This window comes from Neolamprologus multifasciatus, chromosome 7 (assembly GCF_963576455.1).
Source record: "Neolamprologus multifasciatus chromosome 7, fNeoMul1.2, whole genome shotgun sequence".
In the NCBI taxonomy this organism is placed as follows: domain Eukaryota; kingdom Metazoa; phylum Chordata; class Actinopteri; order Cichliformes; family Cichlidae; genus Neolamprologus; species Neolamprologus multifasciatus.
In genome coordinates this window covers 36001729-36028229 of record NC_140445.1, presented here as the reverse complement: position 1 = coordinate 36028229, position 26501 = coordinate 36001729, and the positions used below count along the sequence as shown (strand labels likewise).

At 37.9% G+C, this 26501-nt stretch overlaps 1 protein-coding gene and 1 long non-coding RNA gene across 7 annotated transcripts in view; one reads left to right on the top strand and one right to left on the bottom strand.

The window, feature by feature from the left end:
• Nucleotides 1–26501, bottom strand: part of LOC146514693 (uncharacterized) — a 332360-nt gene that overhangs the window by 35128 nt on the left and 270731 nt on the right. The gene's annotated exons all lie outside the window — the stretch shown is intronic.
• The window catches only part of tcf4 (transcription factor 4), a 249336-nt gene that overhangs the window by 97777 nt on the left and 125058 nt on the right, over nt 1–26501 (top strand). For all 6 annotated transcript variants that reach the window (XM_085166088.1, XM_085166086.1, XM_085166089.1 and 3 more), the window contains one exon: nt 10474–10532. In XM_085166088.1, coding sequence (XP_085022214.1) covers nt 10474–10532 — 59 coding nt within the window. The remainder of the gene's footprint in view (nt 1–10473; nt 10533–26501) is intronic.

Below are 26501 nucleotides of genomic sequence, written 5' to 3'. Positions count from 1 at the left end.
GCTGAAGGTAGATACCAACAGATGCAGACTCGATGCTGCGTCTCTCAAGTCGTTCTCGTCGCTCGTATACGTTCATCTGTTGTTTGATGCATTCACTCGCTGTGGTGCCAAAGCATCAATGCCTGCTGGGATTGAAGGGTGGCAGTGTGTGTGTGTGTGTGTGTGTGAGTGGGGGAGGATTGTCTGTTACTCATCGACCATCATCTGTTAAATTAATGTTGATCTCCCCCCTGAAAAATGTTACGCTTTACACTGGAAGACAACACCATGAATAAATAGGTGTGTAGATGGCTTCAAATTCAGAGCTGGCAGCGTGGTTTCAGAGTGTCTGTTGGAGCATGTGATTGTGTGTGCGTGTGTGTGTGTACGTGTCTGTGTGTGTGTCGCTACCTTTCAGACTTTGTAGAAACTTCTGGACCGGTGCCCGGTGGTGTCATGGAAACGCTTGAATCGCTCAGAATGATTCATGTCTGCACAGTCCAACCCTCCCCCATCACACACACACGCACACACACACACACACACACACACACACACATTCATTCGCAGGAAGAGGGAGTTTAACCCTTCTTCTATCCATCTTCATCCCCCCCACCACCTCTCTATCGCTCCTCTTTCTTTCCTCGCATCTCATCTTTGCCATCCTCGTCAAATCGCGCTATTAGTCACATACTTTATTAAAATGGACCCATTATATGGGTGTCAGAGGAGATCATGTCTTCTGAGTGTTTCCTTTCACGCAGAAAAAGACTTGATGTCTCTCTCAACCTCTGAAAGACAGAGTCAAGACGCCGACGGTGACTCCTTCAACAACTCCATCTTGCGGTTTTCATCTTTTGCTGCCTGCTGAATCAGAAAGAAAGAGCAGTAACTGATAGCTGTCAGATGTGACGGACACGATGGAGCGTGCAGAATGAAAACAGAGAAAAGCGCCTCTTCTCTCCTCTAACAGCTGATTCCAGTGACTGACAGGAAAACGGCTCTGTGGCTCTGCGCTCTCTCTACACTGTGGTTGCAGTTATTGCTGCTTACACAGTAACTGATGTTATCACTTTGTTTGTTGTGCTGCAGTTAATGAAACTTTATTAAAGTAATTAAGATTAACATTAACATAGCAGAGCTAATTAATGAAGAAGAAAATACAAACCCTCATTTACACAGTAGCCTTATACTGATCTGAAGATGTAGAGTGGATTGCTTTGTCTCGGACTTGCTCTTCCTTTCTGTCTCTTATTAGAAGTGAATGAGCTCTTTACCACCAGTAGTTTTAAACATTGGCCACAGGAAGTAAAAATGTTCCAAGCTTCTTGCATTACATGTCCAGATGTTTTTGCGGTGTACGTGATATCATGTTGGTATTCTTCCTGTAACATCATCATTATTGTTCCATTGCAACTGACCGATCACAGTGAAAGTTTGAGAAAAAAAAGATTGCATTGGGAGACGTTTGCTTTCAGAGCTCTCCCTGAGAAAGGCTTTCTGACAGCAACACTTCTAAACAGAAATACATAGATGTAAAGAGCGACAAGGCCAGTGTAAAGTGCAAGCTGTGGTGGATGAATGGATCCATTTCACTTGGGAGATTATGTTTTTGTGTTGCGTGTAAAACCAAAACTTTGTATTGATCTTCTCATAAATGTTTCTCACATGTGTCAAAAAGTATTAAGATGTGCCTTGACCTATGTTGGATGCAAGAAGCATCTGTGGCTTCACAGAGGCTAGAATCCTGTCCAAATCATTACTTTTACACTATAGCAGGTGTAGACTGTCATTGATTTATGGGAAGTAGTTCATATTTTACAGGTCTTTTTTTTCTTGAATTTGCAAAGCTGTGACATGACAAAAGGTAATTTGTCAGATGTATTTATATGCTTGCAGAAACTTTAATTACTTAGTTAACATCTTCTCAGTCACACCAACTACATGACTCCCAAATCCTTTTCCAATTAGTTTTTATAGGGAAAAAGTAACTTTTCAGGACATTTGTGCTTTGATCCACAAAGTAAATTTAACAAGTATACCAAAAGTAGTGCATAACCCATCGCTGTTCTTGGGGGTTGTCAAGTGTCAGTGTCATGAGATATACATACCTATCATCTATTCAACAGGAAAGACACAGGTGTTATAAACTAGCTCAATGTAAAGTGCTGTATACTTTAGATATTGACTCTTGCAGTTTGCCTGAATTTCTGAATGCCCCTGAGGACCAGTGTTGGTCAAGTTACTTGAAAAAAGTAATCAGTAACTAATTACTCATTACTTCCCCCCCAAAAGTAATCCCATTACTTTACCAATTACTTATTTTTGAAAGTAATTAGTTACTTAGTTACTTTTTAAAAACATGATTTACACCCTGAATAGGTAATGAAGCGATAGATCTTCAATCACTTCCATCCCAGTTCTACTTTTTCTGCATAATCCATCATATAAAATGTAATCAAATGAAAAAGTCTCTTTTTAAAACTTGTTTTATTAGTTTTAATCTTTTAAGTTTATGCATCAAGCAAACATTAAATTATATGCAACATTCTCTGACTGGAAGAAATTTGTTTAACATTTAAACCTATTTTCTGCACAACTCCAGCATATAAAATAAAATAGTTTTTTGTGTTTACACTCACTTTTTCAAATAGATGCAAGTAAAATTCAGCAGAAAATAAATAAAATGAAAGAATCAACAGTCCTGTAGCTCTATTTTTACCTGTTTAGCAGGAGTGAGGCAGGCGGAGGTTTAGCGGGAGTGTCGCAGCCGTCATGTCAGTAGAAGAATCCGCGAGTTTCTCTGTGTATTTCACATTCCTGTGGCAGCGTAGCGCACTCGGTGCTTGTGCGGAAGTTTAGGGGGTTTTTTCGCTGTAAAAAGAAGTTTTCTTCTCACTCACAACAGACACTAATGTTTTTGTCTCTTTTTGCGGAATCAAACTCAAAGGTCAGTACTTCCATGCTTTAAACGCTGCACGCTCATACTCTTTCCCGCACTCGATATATTATCCATTGTTGATCTGCACACAGCTGTTGCCACGAACGTCATACTCGCTTATGTCATTGTCATGAGACATTCTCGCAAAAAAATCACGGTTTTAGTAACGCAGTAACGCAGCGTGCTTACAGGAAATTAATAGTAATCTAATTACCTTTTTTGCAATAGTAATCCCTTACTTTACTCGTTACTTGAAAAAAGTAATCGGATTACGCGTTACTGCCCATCTCTGCTGAGGACAGAGCAGCACATTAATTAACCTCAATAAAGATCTATATCTGCTTATCTACTGTAGTACAAGTCATTTCAGATGTTATACCGAGTTTGTGCCAGTGAATGTAAATAAAATAAAAAAATGTTATTATAGTATAGTATTATATAAAGAAAATAGTTCCTACATAAACAGGATTATTGATTTTTGTGACAGAATTTTTCAAAGATATATTTTGGTTGTCTTGAGCACTACAACACAACCACCTAGCTCTGTTATAATAAAGAGAAGGGGGACATCTCTACAACCAAATACATACCAAAATAATCTGGATGGATAAATAGCTCTACAGGCCAGAGGAAATTATGTCAATTTGATTTTGTGATGACCTGTCCTTTTAAAAACCTGGCAGTTTGATGTCATGTAAAGTGAAAATAATGGGAACTGGCCTTTATACAAGGACTGAGGCACTGATGAGGCAGACTCTCAAAATCGGAATCGAACCTAGGTGACTATGAGTAAGTTCAGTTAAGGGCCTGTTAACAAGCTGTGTCATTATAGCTAATACCCCAGACAAGCTTCCCGGTTACTGTTGGCTCTCAGTTTGTAATGGAGCTGATTTGTACTTCGCCTCAGTCTCTGTGCATTGTGGATTAGCAGGGATTTGGTCTTGCTGCCTCACCGACTTCTCTATGGGCTTTTATACAGCGGCGTGGACTGACTTTGCCACCTTTTGTAGCATAATCTAACAAATGCCAGTATCTTTACCTCCTTCTCACAGCCAACAATCTTTAGGTTTGTTTTCTCGGGAAACTAAATGTCTTTGTGGGGTTCCTAAGAGAAACGCAGAGGTCTGTGGAAGTGAAGGCATCTTCTGAAATCTTCTTTGATGGGTTCTTTAAAGATTTGAGACTGTTTTTGAATTTTTCTGACATACTAGGGACAAAAAGACATGACTGTCACTGTCAGAGTATCTGGGGAAAGCAAAAGTTCCATGGTTACTCATCAGCAAAGAAGCTCTTGATGGAACTTGAAAGCCTGAAGAATACTTGTTTGAGGGTTTGTGAAACAATTAGAAAGGTGTTTTCATGAAGCCTAATTCCCTCAAACCTTTTATGAGAGAGCTCCTCCAGTCATTAAGATGTATCAGAGATTTGTAGAATTTGAGTAAGCTTTAAGCAAGCTTTCTTACATTATTATATTCCACAAAAATGAAGTGTTTGCACAAAGAAGAAGAGAAAGCAGCGGCAAGTTGAATAAAAAGATTGGTTTATTGGACAATTTAAGAAACAGGAAGACAGGAAGCATTAAAAACATGTTTATCGCACTAGGATATCTTTTAAGAACCCCAAATCTGAGTTTTTATGGATATTATGAGGCTTCAGTCTTACATTTGAGTAAAACTCTGAACATCCTAGAGTCCTAGAAGCCTAGAAGTGAGATCAATTCAGCTTTATAGAGAAAAAAAAGACTTCCATGGTTCACGAAGGAAGGAACAATAAGGTTAGTTTGTCTCTGCACAAACAAAATACAATGTCTGAACAACCATTGATTGTTAGAGGTTGACAGAGCTCTTAACAGTCTTCTATAGGGTCTTTCAAGACTGATCTCCTAAACCCTAAAATGACGTTGTTCGAGAACCCTACTGAGTCAAAAAGGGTTTTCATGAAATCTGTATTTTTAACTATGAAAAAGCTTTTGAAGAGGAGGGCTTTTGTGGTTTTAAGGGCTTGAAATAAGGAGATTGTTATCAGATCAAATGGACTGTTTTAAAAAGTGGATTCATTTGGCTGATTTATCTGAGATTATCAAAAAAGTTAACTGAAATACTTTACATTTTCTAAGGTTAAAAAAAACCTAGCAAGCCATTAGTTGAGTTATGTTTTTTTTCCTCAAGAGACGAAGGTTGAACCAAAAGGTGATTAAAATGTGCATCACAGAGATGAACAATATATTTTTTAATTGTGTAACTGTATTTTCTATTTTTCAAATAAACAAAGGAATGCGGAATTTGAAACCTTATCATGGAAAAATATATTTGTTTATAAAAAGCCTTACTTTATACTAGAAATGAGAGAAAATAAAAATGGAGCCGATTAAATACATTTTGGAGAAAATTTTTTTACATTTTCTCCTGATATTTGTATATATTTTTTTTTCTCATCTCCATAAAAATATATCAAAAGAGGCCCTTCATCTGCTGCAAAATGAAAAAAAAAATCAGTTGAGGAGAAGAAGTTTTATACCATATCTCAAAAGGCCTCTTTAACAAAATCCACTTTAAAAAGCATTTAATTAAGACTTACTTTGTGTTGTGACGGCTTTATATATTAATAAACTCTCCTCGTTTTATCAAGTAATAGACTCTTTGGTTCAGAAATCTTTTTCCAGTTCAAGGCAGTGAAATGAAATGCTTCTCTCTCTCTCTCTCTCTCTCTCTCTCTCTCTCTCTCTCTCTCTCTCTGTGTGTGTGTGTGTGTGTGTGTGTGTGTGTGTGTGTGTGTGTGTGTGTGTGTGTGTCCATTCATGGTATACTGTGACAGGGTGTGTGATCTGGAAGGCTGACCCTTCCCATCCTGTTTACTCCATCCCTGCCTCCCTCCCTGTCTCTCTCACCCTCTCTCTCTCTCTCTCTCTCTCTCTCTCTCTAGCCCCTTCTTCCTTTTTTTAATACTGCTCTTTCTTTTACAGCCAAATTAAAATACCAGGGATTTTTGTTTGTGTGTGTAATACATGAGCTCAGCCTGCAGAGGTGGTGGAGGTGAAAAGGTCAGCATGTTGAGACAAAAGGGACAGATCGGGGTTGTGCGGTTGTGAAAGCCTCAATTCAGAATCTATTTTTGTCGCATTTGTTGTAGCGTCTGCATTGGGGTCACTGTTAATTGATACATTCTTGTATTTACTGGATTATAGAAATTGCTCAATTGTAAAATCATATAATTTGCATCAACTTTTCATGTTTTGACAAAGGTATAAGCTCTAAATAATAATATTTCATTTTTAAGAAAACAAAGATGCACCTTACAGCATATTATTTACCACAGCTTAAAGAGTGTGTGCAGACGTGGAAAAGCTGTCAATCGAAATACTAACATATCGGAAGGCACACATAAATCTACATTTTTGCCAGTTGATGATGCACAAAAAGACAAAAAAAAGCTATTTTTTTCTCTTTTTTTGCTGTAGCTTTTGACAATTCCAATAAACCTAAAAGACTAAAAGGAGATAGATGCATGAAAATATTGCTATAGGCCAAGTCTTGTGGGATTACCTAATTATTTAGCACCGCTTGTGTGTGAGTGTATCCGTAGATAGGGTACATACCTATTGCCCTACGGGTGTATTCACAGCATGCACATAAGTATATATATAGGTAGTTGTATACATAAATAAAATGGTGCTTCAGTAGGTATTTAATTTAGTGCCAGAGGAGACAAAACTCATGCCAACACTGGCAGTCATCCATTTTAATGGCCCTCAAACGGACAGAGGTAATGCGAAAAGACTGAGGGCTGGAACCTTTTATGCTGGCCTCTGTTTTTATTATACAAAATTTTGGGGGCTTTCAAACAGACAAGTGTCTTTATCACCTAGCAGTTTGGACCTATAACCACGTAGTCGTATAATATAGCAAGACATTATTACATTAATCCTTATTTCCAGTGATGAGCAATTATTATCTTCTATAAGTAAGTATTTGATCAATATAAATAAAAGAAGAAAAAAAAGCAGAAACTGAAAAAAATGAATACAAAAATATTTTGTTGTATTTTGTAAAAATTGTTCTAGTTTTCTTGACAGTTTATCCTTTTAAATCTTAAAATTGAAATTGTGTCTCCAAAAATGATAGCTACTTTTAAGGAGGCTGGTAAGCCTGAGGATTATCCATCCTTCCATGCTGGCATTTACATTGTGTACAAATTTTTCATAAGAAATTTTGCATTTTGTGGTTGAAAGATTTTTGGATTCATTGCAGGCCGTGGTATTCACCAGAGGTGCGTGCAGTGTCAAATCTAAATAGGTATTTGTTTGTGTGTGTGTGTGTGGTCCTGAGTTAGTATTTTTGAATGCATGTGCTTGATATATTTCGGTACCGTGAAAAGTACATTTGTGTGTATGTGTGTGTGTGTGTATACAGAGCTGTGTGTGTGTGTGTGTGTGTGTGTGTGTGTGTGCAGTACATATCAACATTGGTCTGAGTTTGTGCATCTGTGCTAGTGATTTCTAGTACTTGTGTGTATGTTGTGGTGTGTGTGTGTGTGTGTGTGTGTGTGTGTGTGTGTGTGTGTGTGTGTGTGTGTGTGTGTGTGTGTGTGAGTCTTTGTATACATGCCAAACCGGTCCAGCTGGCATCAGTCGTAGCTGAAGCCGAAGCCGCCGTATCGGTCACACACACACTCTCTCTCTCCCGCTCACACACACACACACACACACAGTCGACCACATTCCTATTCTGTACGCCTGTAATTATCAACCTCTTCTGCATCGACTACCATGTTGGCGCGTATTCAGCGCTGGTCTATACACGCCTGATTCCAACCCTTCACTACGTACACGCTTCATTTTCCTCCACACACGCTTGCAGTAAAACCCCTCCATTTCATCTCATACGACTGCACTGACAGCAGAATGTAATTACACACTAACTGTGGTTTGATATTTAGACTGGCTCAAGATTTAAGGTTTTATCCAAAAAGAAGGTCTGCGTGGTAAAAATAGGCACCGGAGTGGTCCCGCAACTCAGAGGGGAGGAAAGCCTGTTCAGAAGCTGGAGAGGAAATTAGCTTTGTTGTCTACACGCAGCGGTGCATTTTTCGAAATTCATCAGACACCTTTTTCACAGCCAGGCACGCTCAGTTTGTGTATTAAAGTGATGGTCGGTTACCTGCCAAAAAGGCTTCACCTTCTTGTCGTGTACTGATCAATCCTTGGCCTGCATTAAAAGAGCTCTGATGTCTGATTTCAATCAAACATGTTTCAACACGTTTGACCGAAGATGTTCTATAAAAACTAATGGGTAGGTGAGGGTGTTGTTTTCTTCTTACATCTATTAAATCTGTATCAGATGTTGCCTTGGGCTTTAAGGACCTTCAAGTCCAACAACAGGAACATAAATCATAGTTTCTGTACTGTTTATAAATTAAATTAAAGGAAAAAAAACGAGTTTTGTGGTAAACTTTAACCAAGAAATTTGAGTTCTTGAAGAGAGTTACATGAACATGATGCCTTGCAAGGTTTTCAAGAGATATGTTGAATGTTGGAGTTTAGCCACAACTTTCAATAAGTGGAGCTTTAATATTAAGTGATAATCATGGAGAAATATGTCATACATTTGCCATAATATTAAATGCTAAATTAATCGCACAAACCCTAAATTTTGTAGTATGCAACTTTTCCTACAGGGCTTTGTTAAATCTTCACAGTGTGGTTCCAACGTCTTTGATAGAAATGTCCTTTAATGTAGGATTGCAGTAGCAGTAGGCTGTTGCCAGGTTAAGCAGAGACAGGTTGAATTTCTCTGGCTGGTTATTTAAATTAAGAGTGTTATTATTTTGTATTACATGTTTTCCAAAATTTCACTATGTAAACCCTAAGCGTGAACCAATTTGTAGAACAGAAAACTGCAGATTCTTTAAAGCCAGGTTCAAAATTAGCATTTTGCTGGCACATTAGAATCTATGTATTTTTATCAATATATCTCTTTTTGTAACTTCATTCATTTGAAAATACTGTCAACATGTGTTATATATACATGTTTACAATTTTGAAGAAATAAAATGTTCTATAAATATTTATCTGAATGCTATAATACAATATGAATATAAATCTTATCTAACTGCTGAAGTGGAAATTTAGTGTTCTTTGAGGGAAAAATCCTTATTTTGGGAAAACAATAATTACACGTAACAATAATTACAGTGTTAAATCTTTTTTCTTTCTAATTGTGAAACACTGCTTACATGTAAAAATGTTTAAGTAACAGATAAAAATTCCTAGATAAGCACTTACATCAAGACAAATATTTAAATGGACACACATATACAACAAAATGTGACTTTTCCACTAGTTTGTGGGGGAGATATAGTGTGGAAGCAAAATGGTGAAAAAATTCACACACAATGGACCAGTGAACCTGGATTATCTTCATTTTCTAGAAAATGTACATAAACCATGATTTTGAATGTATTTGTGTCACCAAATCCCATACTGCAGTTCTATATGCTGATTACAGAGTCTTGGTTTTCAGCTTCCTTCCAAGTTGCCTGGTGGCTGTTGGTTGATACTTACTGTAAAGTCATTTAGAAATGCTTATTTTTCCCCCAAAATCATATCATTGTCAATAACTTTGGAGACTGAACTCTAAGTGTAAAATTCATCCATTATTTGCTGCCTTCAAAAATCCCACAATGGAATGTAGAAAATAGTCTACATATCCTGAACACAGTAGTATGCAACTGCTCAAGAATTGACTATTTTCTTCAGTAGAATTGGTTGCCTAGCGAGTGCACTAATTAGTCTCTATGGAACATCACTCTCCAAAGGGACAAAGATGGGAAAGAGCAGAATAATACCATATATGGCAAACCATTAGAGTTGGCGATGTACTATATACATCTTTACTTGTAAATTCACTAGGAGAGTTCAGTTTTCTCCGTGAGGCAGGTTGCTTTTTAATTTTTCTCTTCAGCTGAACACTCAAATTTTTTTTCTCACAGTTTGTTTTGTCTGGACATGCAAAGAAACTAAATCTACACCTAAAAGAAAGTGGAGAATGAAAGCATTGATTTTGTTTTTGTGGAACAAAGCCCTTGCCTTTCTGTATGCGGATCTATGCATTGCAGGCATAGCAGATGTACGTTTTGTTGTGCAGAGAGATCAGCGAGCAGAAAACATACAGAGCACACACACTGTCTGTGATCAGGAAAACTGGCTTTGGCTGTTTCTACAAAAAGTTCTTTTTTCTGTGGCTCCTTGTGAATGAATTATCCTTTAAATTAATAGATGAAAAACTATAGCACACTTCTGATGTTCCGGGGAAATATGTCCCTATTGTTGGTGATGGTGAGAGCATGTGACAAAGGGCAACTTTGCCTGGACCTGATTGTACCGACGCTGTGTAGTGTTATTGTGTGAACATGTCTTTTGAGTTGATTGATCTGTTAAAGCTGAATAATTTCCACACCAGTAATTGTTTTTTCCTTCCTGTATTATAAAGATCAGTCTTTGTTAATCTGATTGCTTTTGCTAACTGCTTAACTGCCCTTTCTTCTTCCTCTTCCAGGTAAAACAGAGAGGAGTTTGTACTCATATGGCAGAGAGTCCAACCCACACTGCCATCAGGTCAGTCCCAATGTAAATGTCTTCTTTTATTCAACCAGTGTGTCAGTTTCAGTCATCTTTATTGCTTCTTTTTTGTTTTTTGATTGAGACAAAGCAGTAAATATATTTAGGCAAAGCCGAGCAAACTCTGAGTTTGATTTGGTATCGGCAGTAGAGGATGTTCAGCTCTAGAGATGAGAGGTTTAAGCACCTAAATCTTTACTTGTGGTTGTGGACTTTTGCCTATTAACTGTGGAACGTGGCCTGAAGGAGAGACCTAAAGTGCACTAAATCCATTGGTGCTTTTGGTAAATGTCTCCAGAATAACATGTAGCATGTCGCCAGTACCCATCGCCTTTTTGCCCACATGTCCTACCCACTGGATAATAAAGATTATAGAGGATTGTTCTAATGTGGCCCTAAACAAAAAAAAAGGGGGGGGGGATTAGAATATGCAAATGAGGGGTTTAAATGCCAGTGTTGAAAAGTGAGCACAACCTAAACCTAGTGTTCTAAAGTGACTTTTTGGAGTTAGATGTGACTTTTGATCTCAGTCACTTATGCTGTAAAAAGAGGAGGAAGTTGACATCACCATAGTTTTGTAACCATCATTAAACATTTTGTAATAACCATTGTTAATAAATGGTAAGCTGATAGCTGATTATTTTTTGTAAATAGTTCTTTTAATGTATTAATTTTTTCAAATAATTAGTAATGTTAAAATGTATGTTTATGTCGTTAGTTTGTGTTTGTTTTTGTGCACTTATACCAACCACCGTGTTGCTCTTAAACCTGCTCAAACGCTCTCTGTGCCTAAGCCAAACCAAAAATCCAGAGAAAGTAAAAGCAGAGAAAAGGTGCTAACAAAATTAAAAAGCGAACATAAACCACTAAAGTAGTCGTTAAAACTTTTGATTTACACAAGTACCTCCACCCTGCCTAGTCTTACGTTTCCTTAAATCAAATATTACATCTTAATCGCTATAATGCGTCATAATAATATTTATGATATAAATAGTATAAATATTTGAATTCATTAAAAATATTCATAACATTTATAACTACTATGATAATTTTTATAAACTTCAGCTTCAGAATTTCAGCAAACATCAGAAAGAGTCCAGTGGTCTATAAACTAGTTAACAAACAATGACATCAATTAATTGTTTATTAACATGGAATAATTATACAGTTATAGTTGAAATTGTATTATTAATTATTTCTAATCATTTATTAGCTATTTACAATGGCTATTTTAAAGTCATGTTTTTTTAGTCACTGACATCCAAACACATGGGTTTATGTGATGAACAAGGTTAACCAATCAATCCAAGTCACAATCACAGAATAAAAACATCCTCAAGTACAAGATGATTTTTTAAAAACAATGTAATATATTATATGTCAAAGTACTGCTTAAGGTTTTGAAGGTATGATTTCTTTGTATTGCTATTGATTGTGCACACATTTTTTTTTATCTTACAAAGGTGTAAAAGAGTAACCTCCCATCAGACAAAGAATAACATAATCTTACCAGTGGAGTTTTCATGTCCATATAGCATTTATGTTTTTCTTGTTAGTGTAAGTTCACTCTCCTATGAGCTGTTGGTTAGTGTGGCTTTGCACTACTACATGTTAGCTAACTCTAACATTTAACTTTTTTTTCGCCCCAATTGTCAAACAGTTTGTTTAAACTCATGTCCATTTGTTGTTTCCGTAAAGAGGATTCATGCAAATTTGCAAAGTCGTCTTTGACTTGTTGGCTGATTGTAGACGCTGTTTCTTGTATAATTTATTTAATTCAGATAGTTATTATTGTGCAACAGCTACCAATCACTCTCTGAAAAGTTGGGAACCTTCATTTGCAACTTAATATCCATGCATATATTCATGTGCTGTCATTTAAAGTCCACATAATAAAAGCTATAGAATACTATGTTTGCTATGTGTCAATCACCCTCGTGACTACAATAAACAACAGCTGTTGCATATTTTTTGGATAATTTTAATAGAGATGTTTAACTTTATCTAACTATTCCCAACTTTATTAAACAAATAGTTATTAATTTTAACTTTAAGGACAACTGTTTTCAAAGAAAAATGTATCACCAACGGTAGCACCAGGTGTTGTGACGACTTTTACTACATTTTGAATCTGCACTGTAATCTTCCTGCTCCGTTCTCATGGACCATATGCATCAGTGAAAAGATACACGTTGATAATTAACAGAGACATACAGATGTTGGCATTTGATTAAACAGAGAGGCTTGATGTGCTCGCTGTATTTTGATGACCACCAGATAAAAAAAAATCACATACGTTTCATTCCTGCACAGGTTGTTGGACGTGTGGAATCTGATATTACAGATTTATTTTTCTTTTCGTCTCAATGATCTTTAATTAAAGCTTATCAAAGAAGTACGTTTCCTAGATTAAAAATATCAAAGTTGCACTAAAAGGTGTTACAGGTTATTATGAATCTATGAAATACTGTATGTGAAAAATTTCCTTTTGCATATCAAGAAGTTTGACTCTCAGATCTGATAAAAGCTGGTGGATAACAGTGGAGAATTTGATTATATTATTTAATTGCTATGTAGTTCAAATGTACACAAGTTTCTGATTAATCCACTTCCTAAAGTTGATGTGTGACTCTTCAATATCATAATATTTTTAGCGTTACTGTAGGTTTTGGCGCTACATTAGAAATTGTGGTCTAATTAATTTTAATCTTGCCTTTGGCGATTGCTGGTCTGTATGTTCATCTGCTAGCTTGTCATTATTTCATTGCAAAGTGAAATGATGCAGTTGAAGTCTGTCCATTTTGCTGGCCACTTGACTTTTAGCACCACCAGCATGTTAATCTTTGCGCTACTGAAATATTGCTACATATCATTGATAAAAAGCTTGATGCAGATATTCATGGTTCCCAGATGGTAAACTTTAATGACTTGGGTGATCACCAGACTTTCTCAAGGACCGTCATCAGGTAAAAATGTCACGTTATCAGTTAGACCTTTTCATACCCATCTAAAACAGTTTTGTGTGTATGTCATCTTTCCTGATCTTAATTTGCCCTTCATCTTCTTGTAAGTAGCCTCTTTGTACAGCAATAGATTCCTTTTACCACTCTTGCAACACTTGAAACCATCCCTGAAGGTCCTGTTTTGTGAGCAAGTCAAGTACCATCTGCAACACCCCACTGAGTCAAAATAGTTATCCTTTAAATTAAATTTCAGAATAAAGAAGACAAAGTGATGGTTGTGTTGGTGTGGCCAAAGTACTCTCTGTCATGCATACTCTGTAATGAAGGGGCACCCGACTGTGATCACACCACAGCTCAGGTTGTTTGCACCAAATGTTCTCACTTAGAATATTACAACAGAATTCAGCATTGAGAATCTGACCCCTGTGAAAGAATGTGCAAGAGAAAATTTTTCAGAGAAAACAAGGAGCATGTTCATAGTTACACTGCTGACCAATCTTCCCTTCTTTGGTCTTGGACACTGAAAGGTCTTCCACTGTGAAAACTGCTGTCTGGTGTCTGAGTTATAACCATAACTCTTAGTAATAATTTGCAACAGGAAAGTTGGGTCATCCTAGACCTATTCACAGAGATCCTTACAGACATCTGCGTGCATGGACATAAAAATATATAAAGTACAGGTCCAGACATTGATTACACAAACAAAACATCAACAGCACCTGTTGTATTAACATCACTGTGCACGCTCCGTTTATGCATGGTGTTCAAGTGTTTATGATGAAATAGCACTAACTTTTATGTTATTTAGTGTTGGCATGCTAACAAGCAAAAGTGAGATAGCACCACCAAAATCACTTCTAGGGAGAAATAGGATTGAGCCTGCCTTTTAAATTCCTAAAGAGCCCAGATAGCAAGTAAATAAATAATAAAATGAAATGAAATTACTCAAGGACTCGTGCTCTTATTTGGAATCGTGACATTGATTCAATGATGACCTTGAATCTCATATAATAATAATTGTCATAATGTTATAATATTTATAATTGCATTCTAGAGATGTTGTGATCAATGTCATGTCCACATCATCTAGACCTTGTGTTTCGGGATGATGTGGACACAGAGAATCTGTTTAATAACAGGAAAAGCGACTGCCAGCAGGGCCGATCAGACCAAAAAAAGTGATTGACAGTGGTCCAAATCTGGTTGCCTGGGGCAACTGGGCAACCGTTAATGTCGATCCTTGTGAATGGAGAAAACTCAGAAAGTAAAGTGATGGACAGTAAAGACAAGCAAAAATCCAAATGTGGCATCCGAAGGACTCAGACTTTTGAAAGGCCTTCCTGCCTTTTGATCTTTCATGAGGACACGATTTGGCCATGACAACCTCATAAACAAGGACGCACACAGACAACATACCAGTTTCTCCATCATGCGAAATGTGCCAGTTGTAGGCACTGGAATATTTGTCATGCAGGTGGAATCAAATAAAGGTGCCGTTTGCTCCCTGAGACTTTATTTCTTCCTTTGTTTTATTTAGTCATTCATCAGTTTACCAGCTGATTCGCTCAGTATAGACTTGTTTTAATCATTCATATTACCAGTAGGCCAGCACAGTAAGCTGTTACTATCCATTTTAATCAGTGATGAGCAGAGAGACATACAGATTAATAACTGTAATATGTACTTCTTTTCTCACAGGAGGCCCAAGTTATAATCCTTTCTAACCTTTACCTTTCATGGCTAAATTTAACTGCATAAACTTGCTGCCTAAAGTTAACCAAAATAGCTCATGAAATTGAAAGAAACCTTTTAACGTAACGTTAAATCCAAAAATACAAGACTTAAACTCTTGTTGAGTGGATTAAGCTTCCTCTCGCCCTCTAGTCTTGCGAGGATTACTACTTCCATTCAGCAGCGAGGAACATCCTTCATCAAATGAGGTGATAACACTCTGCTACTACACAGAATGCCCCACCTGATGGAGCTATTTATGGGACTGATAACGACTGATGAGGTCTTTTTGATTCAACAATGACAGTTGAAAGTTTTATTTATTCATGCATTCATTCAATCATTGGGAAGTGTATTAATTCATATGCTGGTTTTCTCTGACGGACATTCCAAGCGTTTCGCAATCAGTCCTTGGTGGTGGATCCATACGTTTATAGATACCTCCTCGTTACGTGATTTGTTTATTTGTTTATTTTACAAATATAAGCTGACCATGTATTCACTGTCTGCTCCCTCCACTTTTTTTCCTTTTTTGTCCTAAGCACTGTTTTTTTTTTTAATAAATCCATCCATTTGTACTCATTTGTTCATCTAACAGTTGATTTGTTAACTTGATCAGCCTTTGATTCATCCATGTATCCATCTTTCCATCCATCCATTACTCCATTTATCACCGCCTCGCTGATCTTTTATTTATAACCACCTCTTATATCCAGCTGTGGCCTTTGTACGAGGCTACAGCAAACCGTAGAGGACAAAAATATGAAATAAATGAAACATTACTGCCTCACTGGCCATTTTCCTACTGGGCTGCTGTCAAATTGTCCTGCTACACAGTCTGAATGGCTCCTGATGGAAATTGTTTGGAAATGGCAGATAAATTTACATGCTGGGCTGAAGTCCAAAATCCTCTGGCTTCGTCCTCGGCTGTTAGTGAAAGAGAAAGAGAGAGAGAGAGAAAAAACACTTAGAGGGGAGGATGAGCTCACACACTAACAGCAGGAAGATTTCCAATGACCCCAGTTTATTTCACCAGTGTCAGACCAAACCAAATAGATTTCTTCCGTTGGAGTTTTGAGTTAATTTAGGTTTTGGTTCCACATTTTTGGCTGCAGTTATTGTGGAAGTTTTAAATTTAGACATAATAATTTTGTCTCTGCCAATTTCCTCCGTCTGAGTTCCAAAACACTCGATGATCATACTGGACTGCCATTTCATTTGAAATCTATTATTCAGTTTGACATTGTGCTCATGTAAAGTAATTTCTCTTTGGGAAAATGGATTATTTTACACTAGTCAATGATGTAATCATAGCTGAATTTAAAAAAGAGAGAATTGGTCAGTGATTAAGAGGGCTGGAAATAATAAATAATCTTGTAGTAAACTAGAAGAAAAAGGGATTGAAAAATAAATAACCAGATGTTTGGATTCATGAAAAGTAAGTGGAGCACTCTCAGCTGTTGTAGTCCTTCTTAAGCGTGTGGGGCACAGAGCCACTGGAGTTCGGATGCTTTAATGCTTTCACCTTTTATGTTTAATAATTGATACAATTAATAACAATTGTGACATTTGGGAAGCTGTAGGATTCATCCTCTGTGGACTATGTTTCGTCTTATTTTTAACTCATTTCATTCTGGACCAATTGTTGGGGCGAAATGTAACTGTCAAGTTTGGCCAGATCATTATGAACAGATTGATATTTATATCAGATGGTTTAAACCAGAGGTTTTAAATATAAGGCCCAGAGGCCAGAACCAACCCAGCAAAGATTCCAATCCAGCCCACTGGATGAATTTGGAAAATGTGAAGAGATCAATATTCCTAATCGGATGAGCTACCCTTGTGTTTTTGAGGGGCAGCCAATCAGAATAAAGTTGGCTTAAAGGGGGCGGTTCTAAAAATGATATTTTGCAGACAGAGGATAAACTGAAGGGCTGCCCAGAATAAGATTGAGAAGTATTATTTTGAATTGCAAATTATGCAAAGATGGTTTATTTTTTGGTCCAAAAAAAGTGGAGCTGGAAATGAGCTTAATGAATCCCTTTTAACTTTAATATGATGCACAAATATGCTTTTAATAAATAAAAAAGCATGTGCAATACTATTTTGAATATGTGATAATTCACTGATATTAGTTTACATTTATATAGTGTGATGGTCTGTGTTATAGTTGGGTTTTAGGTTTTAGGGTCAACTAGTTTTGGTTACCCAATCAGGTTGCGTTCCACAAAGCGATGGCTGGTACCATCAATGGTCCATCAACAGTAGTTTCCAGTGTTTATTTTCTGCACAAGAGTGCTTTTTCTCCTTACTGACTGCTTGCATCCACTTTGAACGTGGAACCTGACAGGGTCATTGTGACTCTCACCAAGCTGTAAATGGGTGCTGGGGGATGGGAAACATGGTTTGATGCCAGTGTAAGAGCCCAACATCACAACAGTGAGCTGTGCTCCCTTACAATTATCCAGACACCCTCCAAAACCCAGAGTCTGCTGACAGAAGGTAGCATAAATACTCCAAACACCAGGATGGAGAGAGAATGAGAACGTTGTTGGATTACATGGGATATTGGGAACAGATATTTTTTTATTATTTACTTCATGTTACTTCATATAATGCTACTTTTATACAGTGTGCAAATTGTAACAAGTTTAATGGAATAGAGAAAACACTGGGTTAAAGTTCAAGCTTCCAAGAAATATTTTCAACTTTTATGGTTATGGAACATTATATTAAGCTGCATTGCTACATGGTAGCTGTTCTGGAGTTTTTGATCAAGTTTTAGCTTTACCAAGCTGGTCTCCCAATCGTTCCTTTAATATGTTTAATCACCAAGAGGTAAAACCCAATAATTATGCATTTCTCTTGGTAGTTAAAAGAAATATTAAGTTCAAACTAAATGCACTTATCTTTTGCCTTCTTCCTAGAAGATGAATCCTTTAAGACTTTAAGACTAATATTCTCCAGATAGTTCCTTTACTGCTAGCCTGAGGATACACCTTTTTGTTAACTTCCACTGCTATGGCCAAGAAAAGCACATTGTTTGTTCTTCTCTGGTTTTATGGGGATTTCTGTGGTTTCACTGCTGGTGAGAGTATCACCTGGACTCCCATAGCCACAGTGGAAACACCCTTATTGGCAGTATAATATATAGCCAGCACACACCCACACAAACACACTACATTACTTTCATATAGCTGCTATCTAAAGGGGAATTCTGTCTACATAAGCAGAAAACCCCTCCTCATCTGGATGAAGGGATGGGAGTAGATGATCTTCTGCCATCACTTTTTTACATGTCTCTCATCCCGTCTCGCACTCTTTATATCTTCTTATCTTGTTTGGGGTTTTTCATCAGTTTCCTCCCCATCTGAAATTTTTCCCTTCTTCTTCATTCTGTCGTTCATTCAAGCCAAAGCCACTATGTCGACTGCTTATACACACACACACACACACACACACACACACACACACACACGTACGCACACAGTTTTTCTCTCAGCCACACCAAAGCATGCCTGTCATCCACTTATCGCCTCACAGATCAGCAGGTTAGTCCTGGGCCGGCAGCGAGCGCTGAGGCAGCAGCAGTGTGGATGTGAGGTTCTGCTGGAATGCAACATGAAAAAAAAACCTTTAACCCTTCCTATATACACACACACTCACACATCAGTCAGTGAAAAGTGCTGAAGCCTCCGTTTTTAAAGCTCTGCAAGTTTTGGGAGCCACTTGGAAGCCGCATTTTCCTATTAAACAAGGTGCACACACATGCACTTATATACAAATTTTCAGTCTGAATAAACCTAGATTTACTCTATTAAATACACATGCAGATACTGTATCTGCAACATAACATAGCGACGTCATTTTTATAGATGGATCTGTGCTGTGGGCTATGTTGAGTTACATTTACCTGCAGAAGAACAGCAGGTGTGTCATTCCCCTCGGCTTCCTTGTTTACCGCTAATATCCTCAATCAGCTAAACTCGTGAGCACTTTAGGGCTCTCCAAACATTTTTGCGTCTGATGGGTCAGAGACTAGAAAGAGAGAAACTTGTGGTCTCTGTCCTCGCTGTGTTCTCATTTGTCATCTTTCACTCTGTTTTTGTCTCTTCAATTTCTTTCAAACGTACAGATCTTTGAGGTTTAAAAACACAAAGAACCCTTTGATGCGCTGCTTTTCAGTGTATCCACTTGAGTTTTAATAAGTTGAGTGGTTGTGTGGCGGTGTTTGATCATCGATGTGAGAGGTAACCTGAGGTGTTTATGGGTGCAGTTAAGAAAAAAAAAGTTACATGTGGTCATTTCAGATCATCAGTGCAGTATCAAGCTATCTTCTCATATAAAATTAACAGCAGGTCAGGCATCTGAAGCCTGAGTGACACAAAGATAATGTCTTTTTACCAATGTTACCATTTCCCGATCCTTCTTTGTGTTTGTGTTAAGCTTTGTGGGGGAGCATTTTCTCTCGCTTTCTCTCATGTCCCTAAAATTGCCGTAGACAGTAATCAGTAATCAGTAATTCTCAATTTGCTGGCAAGTTTCAGTCACAAAAATGTTCCCAAGGAACTTTCACATCACAGCTTTACGTCAGTAGTTGAAAGTAGCCAGTGTCAGTGACCTGATGCATCAGTAATACAGCTGTAAAAGTCCAGCGTTTCTTTGCTATCATAGTTGTACTGTGGCAGAAATAAGAAGGAGATGGATTTTGAGAAAGAAAAAAAATGGAGGGGAAGGTGTCATGTGGTTGTCTGCTGCCAGCATAGACTGTATATAAAAGATGGATGTAGCAGCTTGACATCAGCCAGTGGTTTGTGAACTCCTGTTTTGAAGCCTTAACATTAGCATTCCGGTCACAACCATATTTATGTATTTATTTTATTTTCAGAAATGGTCATATTTATAAAAGAGAGTCAATGATAACATATCAGAATAACAAATCTCTCATTTGCTGTCTATCTCCTCCTTCCTCTGTCTGTAAAAATGCAGTACTTCATGCAGTAAGTGTGTGTGTGTGTGTGTGTGTGTGTGTGTGTGTGTGTGTGTGTTCGCAGTTCCTTTACGGTGGAATCTGGTTACTCAGTGTGTGTGTGTTCATCACCATATTCATTCAGACTCTCTTCTCACCCCCATTGGCTCCTTTCTGACCAATGGCGTTGCAGCAGGAAGTACAAGCCCCCAACAGCTGGTCCACCAAGAAAAATACAAGGACAAGTCAAAGACTGTTACATGCAGGGAAATATTCATAAAGCTGCTTTGACCGTAGTCTGTCCTAATTGGGCTCCATTATTATTGGACCATTTGTACATTATAAAAGTATTTCTCTTTTAGAACAGCCAGTTTGGTACAAACAACTTTATGCAAAGCAAAGAGGAACTCAGTGATATATTGGCAGATGACACAAATCTTACACTTTGCTTCACTGTTTACATGCATTGTTTGAAACAAAATAGTTTTATAATATTCCCAGCTCAATTACTTCACCTTAAGTACAGTGGGAGACCCCTGCACACCTGCTGTGGATTACAGCTTTCCCTCTGTCTTTGCATGTTTTGTAATCCCCACGTAACACGTAACACTGAGATATTTATGCTAAGTCACTGCCTTGGTTGTGCCAGCTGTGATGTCAGCACATTTATACCAGTGCTCGTGGCACGCCGGACTCACTGCAGTATGCAGATTTTTTTCCTCAAAGTTTTCAAGTTGCAGCGTCCCCCTCTGTGTAATCTGGGAATATCACGGCTCCTGTACCATTATATTGTTGTAATGGTTCTTGTCTTCAACCTGGTCAAGTTGGTGCGTGACAAGCCAAAACGACACCAAAGCAGGACATGAGCTAGCAGGTGTGACATCATTTTTGTGTCTGCTGCTAACCTAGGTGTTCCTGTTAGATATTTTGTAGCTTTGACACTGACACCGGTTTGGAAACAGGATTGAAATATTGTGAGCAGAGATCTCTCAGGTAATCAAGTCAAATCTGCGGTCCATGTCTATACTTATGCTAAATGTTTTGCAAATTGTTCTGTCTGTGTGATAAAATGCAGAGCTGTGAGAGAAGAGCAAGAAAGACATGATAACTGCATTAATGGATGGGGAGCCCGAAGGCATAGAAGTAAGAAATGAGTGGAGAAAAAACTGTAAAGTGTTAAAGTATTTACATTGGTTGGAAAAAACTCTAATTAAAGAAAAACACAAAAACAGGAAGACAGATATTTGTTTTCTGCTGTTACTGTAAACAGCTGTTAATTGTCAGCAATCGGTGATGTTTGCAGGCTGAAAATCTGTTTGTTTTTGTTGTTCATACAGTGACTACACCCTGATGTTATGGTACATACCCCTTGATCTACGGGCCTGTAGCTAAACACAAATAAGACCAGAAAATTTTGAAGAGGTTCAGCACCAGACAGGGGCTTTTGTTGCCATGCCTGTAACCTCACCAAGTTATGTCATATCTGTCTATAGTCAGTCTTATCTCCTTCTGCATCCATCCATCCTCCTTTTTTTGTAGTGAGGTGTTCCATTCACAGCTGCTCTCCAGATCTGAATACACAGACACACACACACACACATCCAGCTGCTCGGCTCTCTCAGGAGACTCTCAGCTGTCATTTACTCTCATTTACCGGCCGCAGAGATCGACACTTTTATTTTTTGCTATTGATCATAAAGACACACACGATGCTGTACTCACATGCTTTGTCTTTGTTGACGCATCAGCAGTGACAGCTCGGAGTTTGTGCCTGTTTCATTCATTTTGCACATTTAGAGTGTCAGGACCATCCAGTGCAAGTATAGCATGATGTACTGTAGCTGCTGGGGGCTCCTTTAGTTACAGTTGTTGAAAGCTGTCCTCTGTTTTTATGATTTCTTTTTATTTCAGTAGATGGTAGAACAATTCAAAAATGCTGGGAAGCTATATGGAGCAGAAGAATAGCTAGGATACAACTGGACAAGGATAGAGAGAGCTAGTCTCAGCAGTCAGCTGGGTTGCACTAGGTCAATAAAGCACCAGTGAAGTATAGAATTATAGAATTTGATCTCATGACCCAGTGATTTTAAATAAATATCACCTACAGCGGTTCATATCAATTCAAGTCAACTCAATTAGATTTTATTTATATAATGCCAAATCACTACAGGAGTTGCCTCAAGGTGTTTATACTGTAATGTAAAGATAATACAATAATACAAACAAAACAGAAAACCCCAACAATCATATGACCCCCTATGAGCAAGTGCTTTGGCGACAGTGGGAAGGAAAAACTTCAATTTTACAGGAAGAAGCTTCCAGCAGAACTAGGTTCTAGGGAGGGGGGGGGGGGGGTGACAGGACAAATACAATATCAATCTATTGGTGATGTTAAACAACTAAAGACATAGGACGTCTAAGAGTCTCAGAGGAGCCTCAGAGACTGCAGAAGTCATGAATGACGGATGAATGACGAAAGGTTTCACACACTGACAACATCCAGGTGAACAGAATCAGCTTTCCAATGGCACACACCTTTTTTCACACCTTGATCATTTGGTGACCCACATGACCCTCAGGGCCACTTCCAAAGGGGACAACCCCCAGTAGGGGTTAAATACGGCCACCATTTGTTACCCCTTCAGTCGTAAAAAGCTGAACTAAGTTTCTGAATGTGATAACTCTAGCGATGCAACATAGCAGCTTCAAATGGATTTTTTTTCAACTGAAGAGGATGAGAGGTGAAAATATTTTCACAAACCTCAAGTCCAGTTGCATCTTTTTTTTAAAAAAAAGTTCTTGATGTTTGCATTTAGTTTAAAGCCTCATAGCTGCTGGTGTAGCCAAGGAGATCTTGCTAATGTTAAATACTTTTACTCTAAACAGTATTCCTAATTCAATTATTGCTCCTAAGAAAAAGAAGCACTGAGAAGAAGCTCAGTGTGCTTGCTGTTTTGCGAGGGTATATTTGGTTGTGAAAATTATTTGATTGATTCATGCAGCAGTCGACTGTGTTTATTTAACGAGTTTTCGGCAGGCATCACGGAGCCAAACCAGGGAGCTACTCTCTGTCAGTGACGTTGACTCTGTCTCCTTTCTGATGTCTCAAACATCAAACAGTATGCTGTCACACACACACACACACAGAAATTGCAAGCGAGGTACAACAGCTGGTAACAGACACAGAACAGAACTGAGCTGTCACATCTACACTGCAGAGCTGACACACACACACACACACACACGATAGTGCTGAAACTTTAATGCAAACATACGCACACATGCTGACATACATATACCAGCAACTGCACTAATTCTCTTTCTCCCACACACACACACACACACACACACACACACACACACACAGCAATCCAGTCTTGATCTATGAGCTGTGGAAAAGCCAGCTGATATTTTTCATGTGTGTTCCCTTCATCAGAGCTCAGTTCTGCAGGTCTTCTCTCGGATTCTTATCTGTGGCAGATGAAGCAAGAACTTCCTGGATCCCACAGGCCTTGAACTTCCTTTAAATGAGAATGAAATGCAGCCCAAGCTTTGGACATTTCAAAGATGTTTTTTTTTTACTTTACAAATAAAAAACACAGAAGCAGCAAAATACTTTAAATGTTCTCATCTCAGCAGAGCGTGGTCCACACTGAGGTTAAAGATATAGCTCAGTGAACAGCCTGTAAAAACATACACACTTATCTTGTATGATAAATAATTAGGATTTTATATTTTTCCCCAAAATTAGACATTTTAAATCAGCTAGACCCTGACATTTAAAGCAGCACTAAATACAACAAATATAAATATGCATACATGTGTTCACAATATTACTTTTGTGGATTATTCGGATAATTATTTAGGCTAAAAACACAATTTCAGTCATCAGCATTAGCCTAAATAGAAGCTCCGATTTTGCATTCAGCATGCCGTGTGAGGAAATATTACTGTCACTCTGCTGATGAAAGGCTGTGACCACAAAGCAGCATACCTACTGTAATAGCAAAGCAATAAATTATAATCTCCATCCATCTATTCTCTTCTGCAATTGGGGTTGGAGCCTATCCCAGCTACCACAGAGGGATGTGCGTCCTGGACAGGTTACGTCGTAAAGTCAATGAATGCTCATGCAAAGTTAGCAGGACCTTTATTAGGACAGGCTTGTATCTTTAGCTTTGTTATATAATGCTTTCATGGGATTTCCTCTGGAACTTCATGCTGAGTGTCTAAATGTTGATGGTGTCCTCTTGTTGACCGTCCTGAACATCTTATTACCTGATCACAAAGTTTGCAGTTAACAGCATCATCCTCCAATCTAAGGAAATGCACCATTGGTTGCTATAGCAGTGGTGCTAAAAGGTGCTACCGTACAAACGCAGAAGTCAGAACATACATGTGCTATGTAACCGCAATGCTTTGCATTTCCTTAATAGACTTTTTTTTTTTTAATGTATTGCATCCAGCTTAATATTTTCCTATTTCTCACCACTGCATTTCCCAGGAATCGTGAAATAGTACTGATTGGTTTTCCTGGGAATCTTGTTTCCCAGGGTTAAACCCTAATATTAATGTTTTAAATGAAACTAAAAAATTGCATAAATACTGTTTCTAGCTCCCTGGAAATCATCAGGTGATGCCTATTTTAAGTTAACTTAAAAAGTATATATCGGTGTCACCCTGCTGTATATTGTTAGTTTATACAAATCTAAAAAAAAATTACCATTGCTTATTTCATTCTTTTATATCCTACATTTCTCACTCTCCATCGGTCTGGAATATGACTTTTTTTCCTTTTTTGTGCTTTAAATATGATTCGTTTCCAAAGGTAAAATAAGCAAAATAAGAGAGAAACGATAGGAAGTGTGGATACATTAAAAGAGTCTCAAAGAGGCACATCAGAAAATGTTAAAAATGTATTATTTCTGTTTAATAACAATTCAACAAAAGTAGGTTAAGCAGTCATATCAAGCCACAACAGAGTTTTAGAAAGTTTTAAAAACCTAACTAATTTATCCATTAACTACCTATACTAGTAACTATTATAAAAGTGAAAACAGATTAAATGGATTTGCTTCTTTTTACCCTCATCAGAGCCACGTTGCAATCATCCAGTCATATTAAGTTTTATTTCAAGTGTTTCCCAGCACTAGCTCATATCCCCGACGTTTTCATGCATCATTAGGGCTTAATTTCTCCTTAATGGACGAATATGTAAAAATGTCCAAAATTAATGCTTTTTAGACGATGTGAGGTTAGTGTTTGAAACAACCATCTGATTATGGAAATGAATTATCGTCTTCACGTTTATGGGAGAACTCCGGGGCTTTGCTCGTTCAGTTCAACTCAGTTTTCCCGAAGCCGCATTTAGCGAACGTTAGAGGAGCTGCAGCCAATCGCGTTTCAGCTCTGACTTGAAGGATGTGTTTGATTGGGAAATGTGAACATCCATTCTTTGAGCTCTGTTTCTGGGTCTGTTTGCTCCTGGTTATAATGACTAAAAAGTCTCCAGAACTACAAAGTAAAGGCAGCTGGGACTGATGCATGATGGGAGTGATCAGTTCAAGATGGCACTGCAGGGAAGCCTATTTTTCATTTTCATCTCTCTTTTCATCTCTAAATATAAATCTGTCTCTCCATCCATCATTTATTCCTTTCCGGTCTCCTCCTCTTTCTTCCTTCATGATCCCCTCCTTCCATTTGCCCCCTCTCCATTTTTTATTTGTTATTTTCCTTAATGTCGTTCTGTACTCGCCCTCTTTATTCCATCTCTTCTTTTCTTTCTTCAGATTGTTCTTACTGTAATCTCTTCCATTCCTTGTCCCGTTATTGTCTTTTTCTCATTTTTCTCCTCCTTTTACCATCCTCATCTTTCTTCCTGGCTTTCTCCTCTGTCATCTTTTTCCTTATGAATTTTTCCTCCCTACTGCCATTCCTTCCTGATCTCTACCTCCTTCTTTCCTCCCTGCTCATGTGTTTTCCATCTCTCCCTTCCATTTTACCTTTGTCCCTCTCGTCTTTTATTTTTTCCTCCCTCATTCTTTCGTTGTTATCCTTACCCTTCCTTTCTTCTTCTTCTTTTATCCTGTTTCCTTTCTTCCCTACTTGTTTGTCACTTGTCATCAACTTTGAACCTTCTTCCTTCCTTTCCCCTCAGTTCTTCTGTCATTTCTCATTCCCTTTTTCCTCTGTAACCTCCTGCCATCTGTAATTTTTCCTCTCATACCAAACTTTCCTTTCTGTCTTTTACTCTCTGCATTTTTGTTCCTCTCCTTTCTTTTTCTCTCCTTCATTCGAGATTCC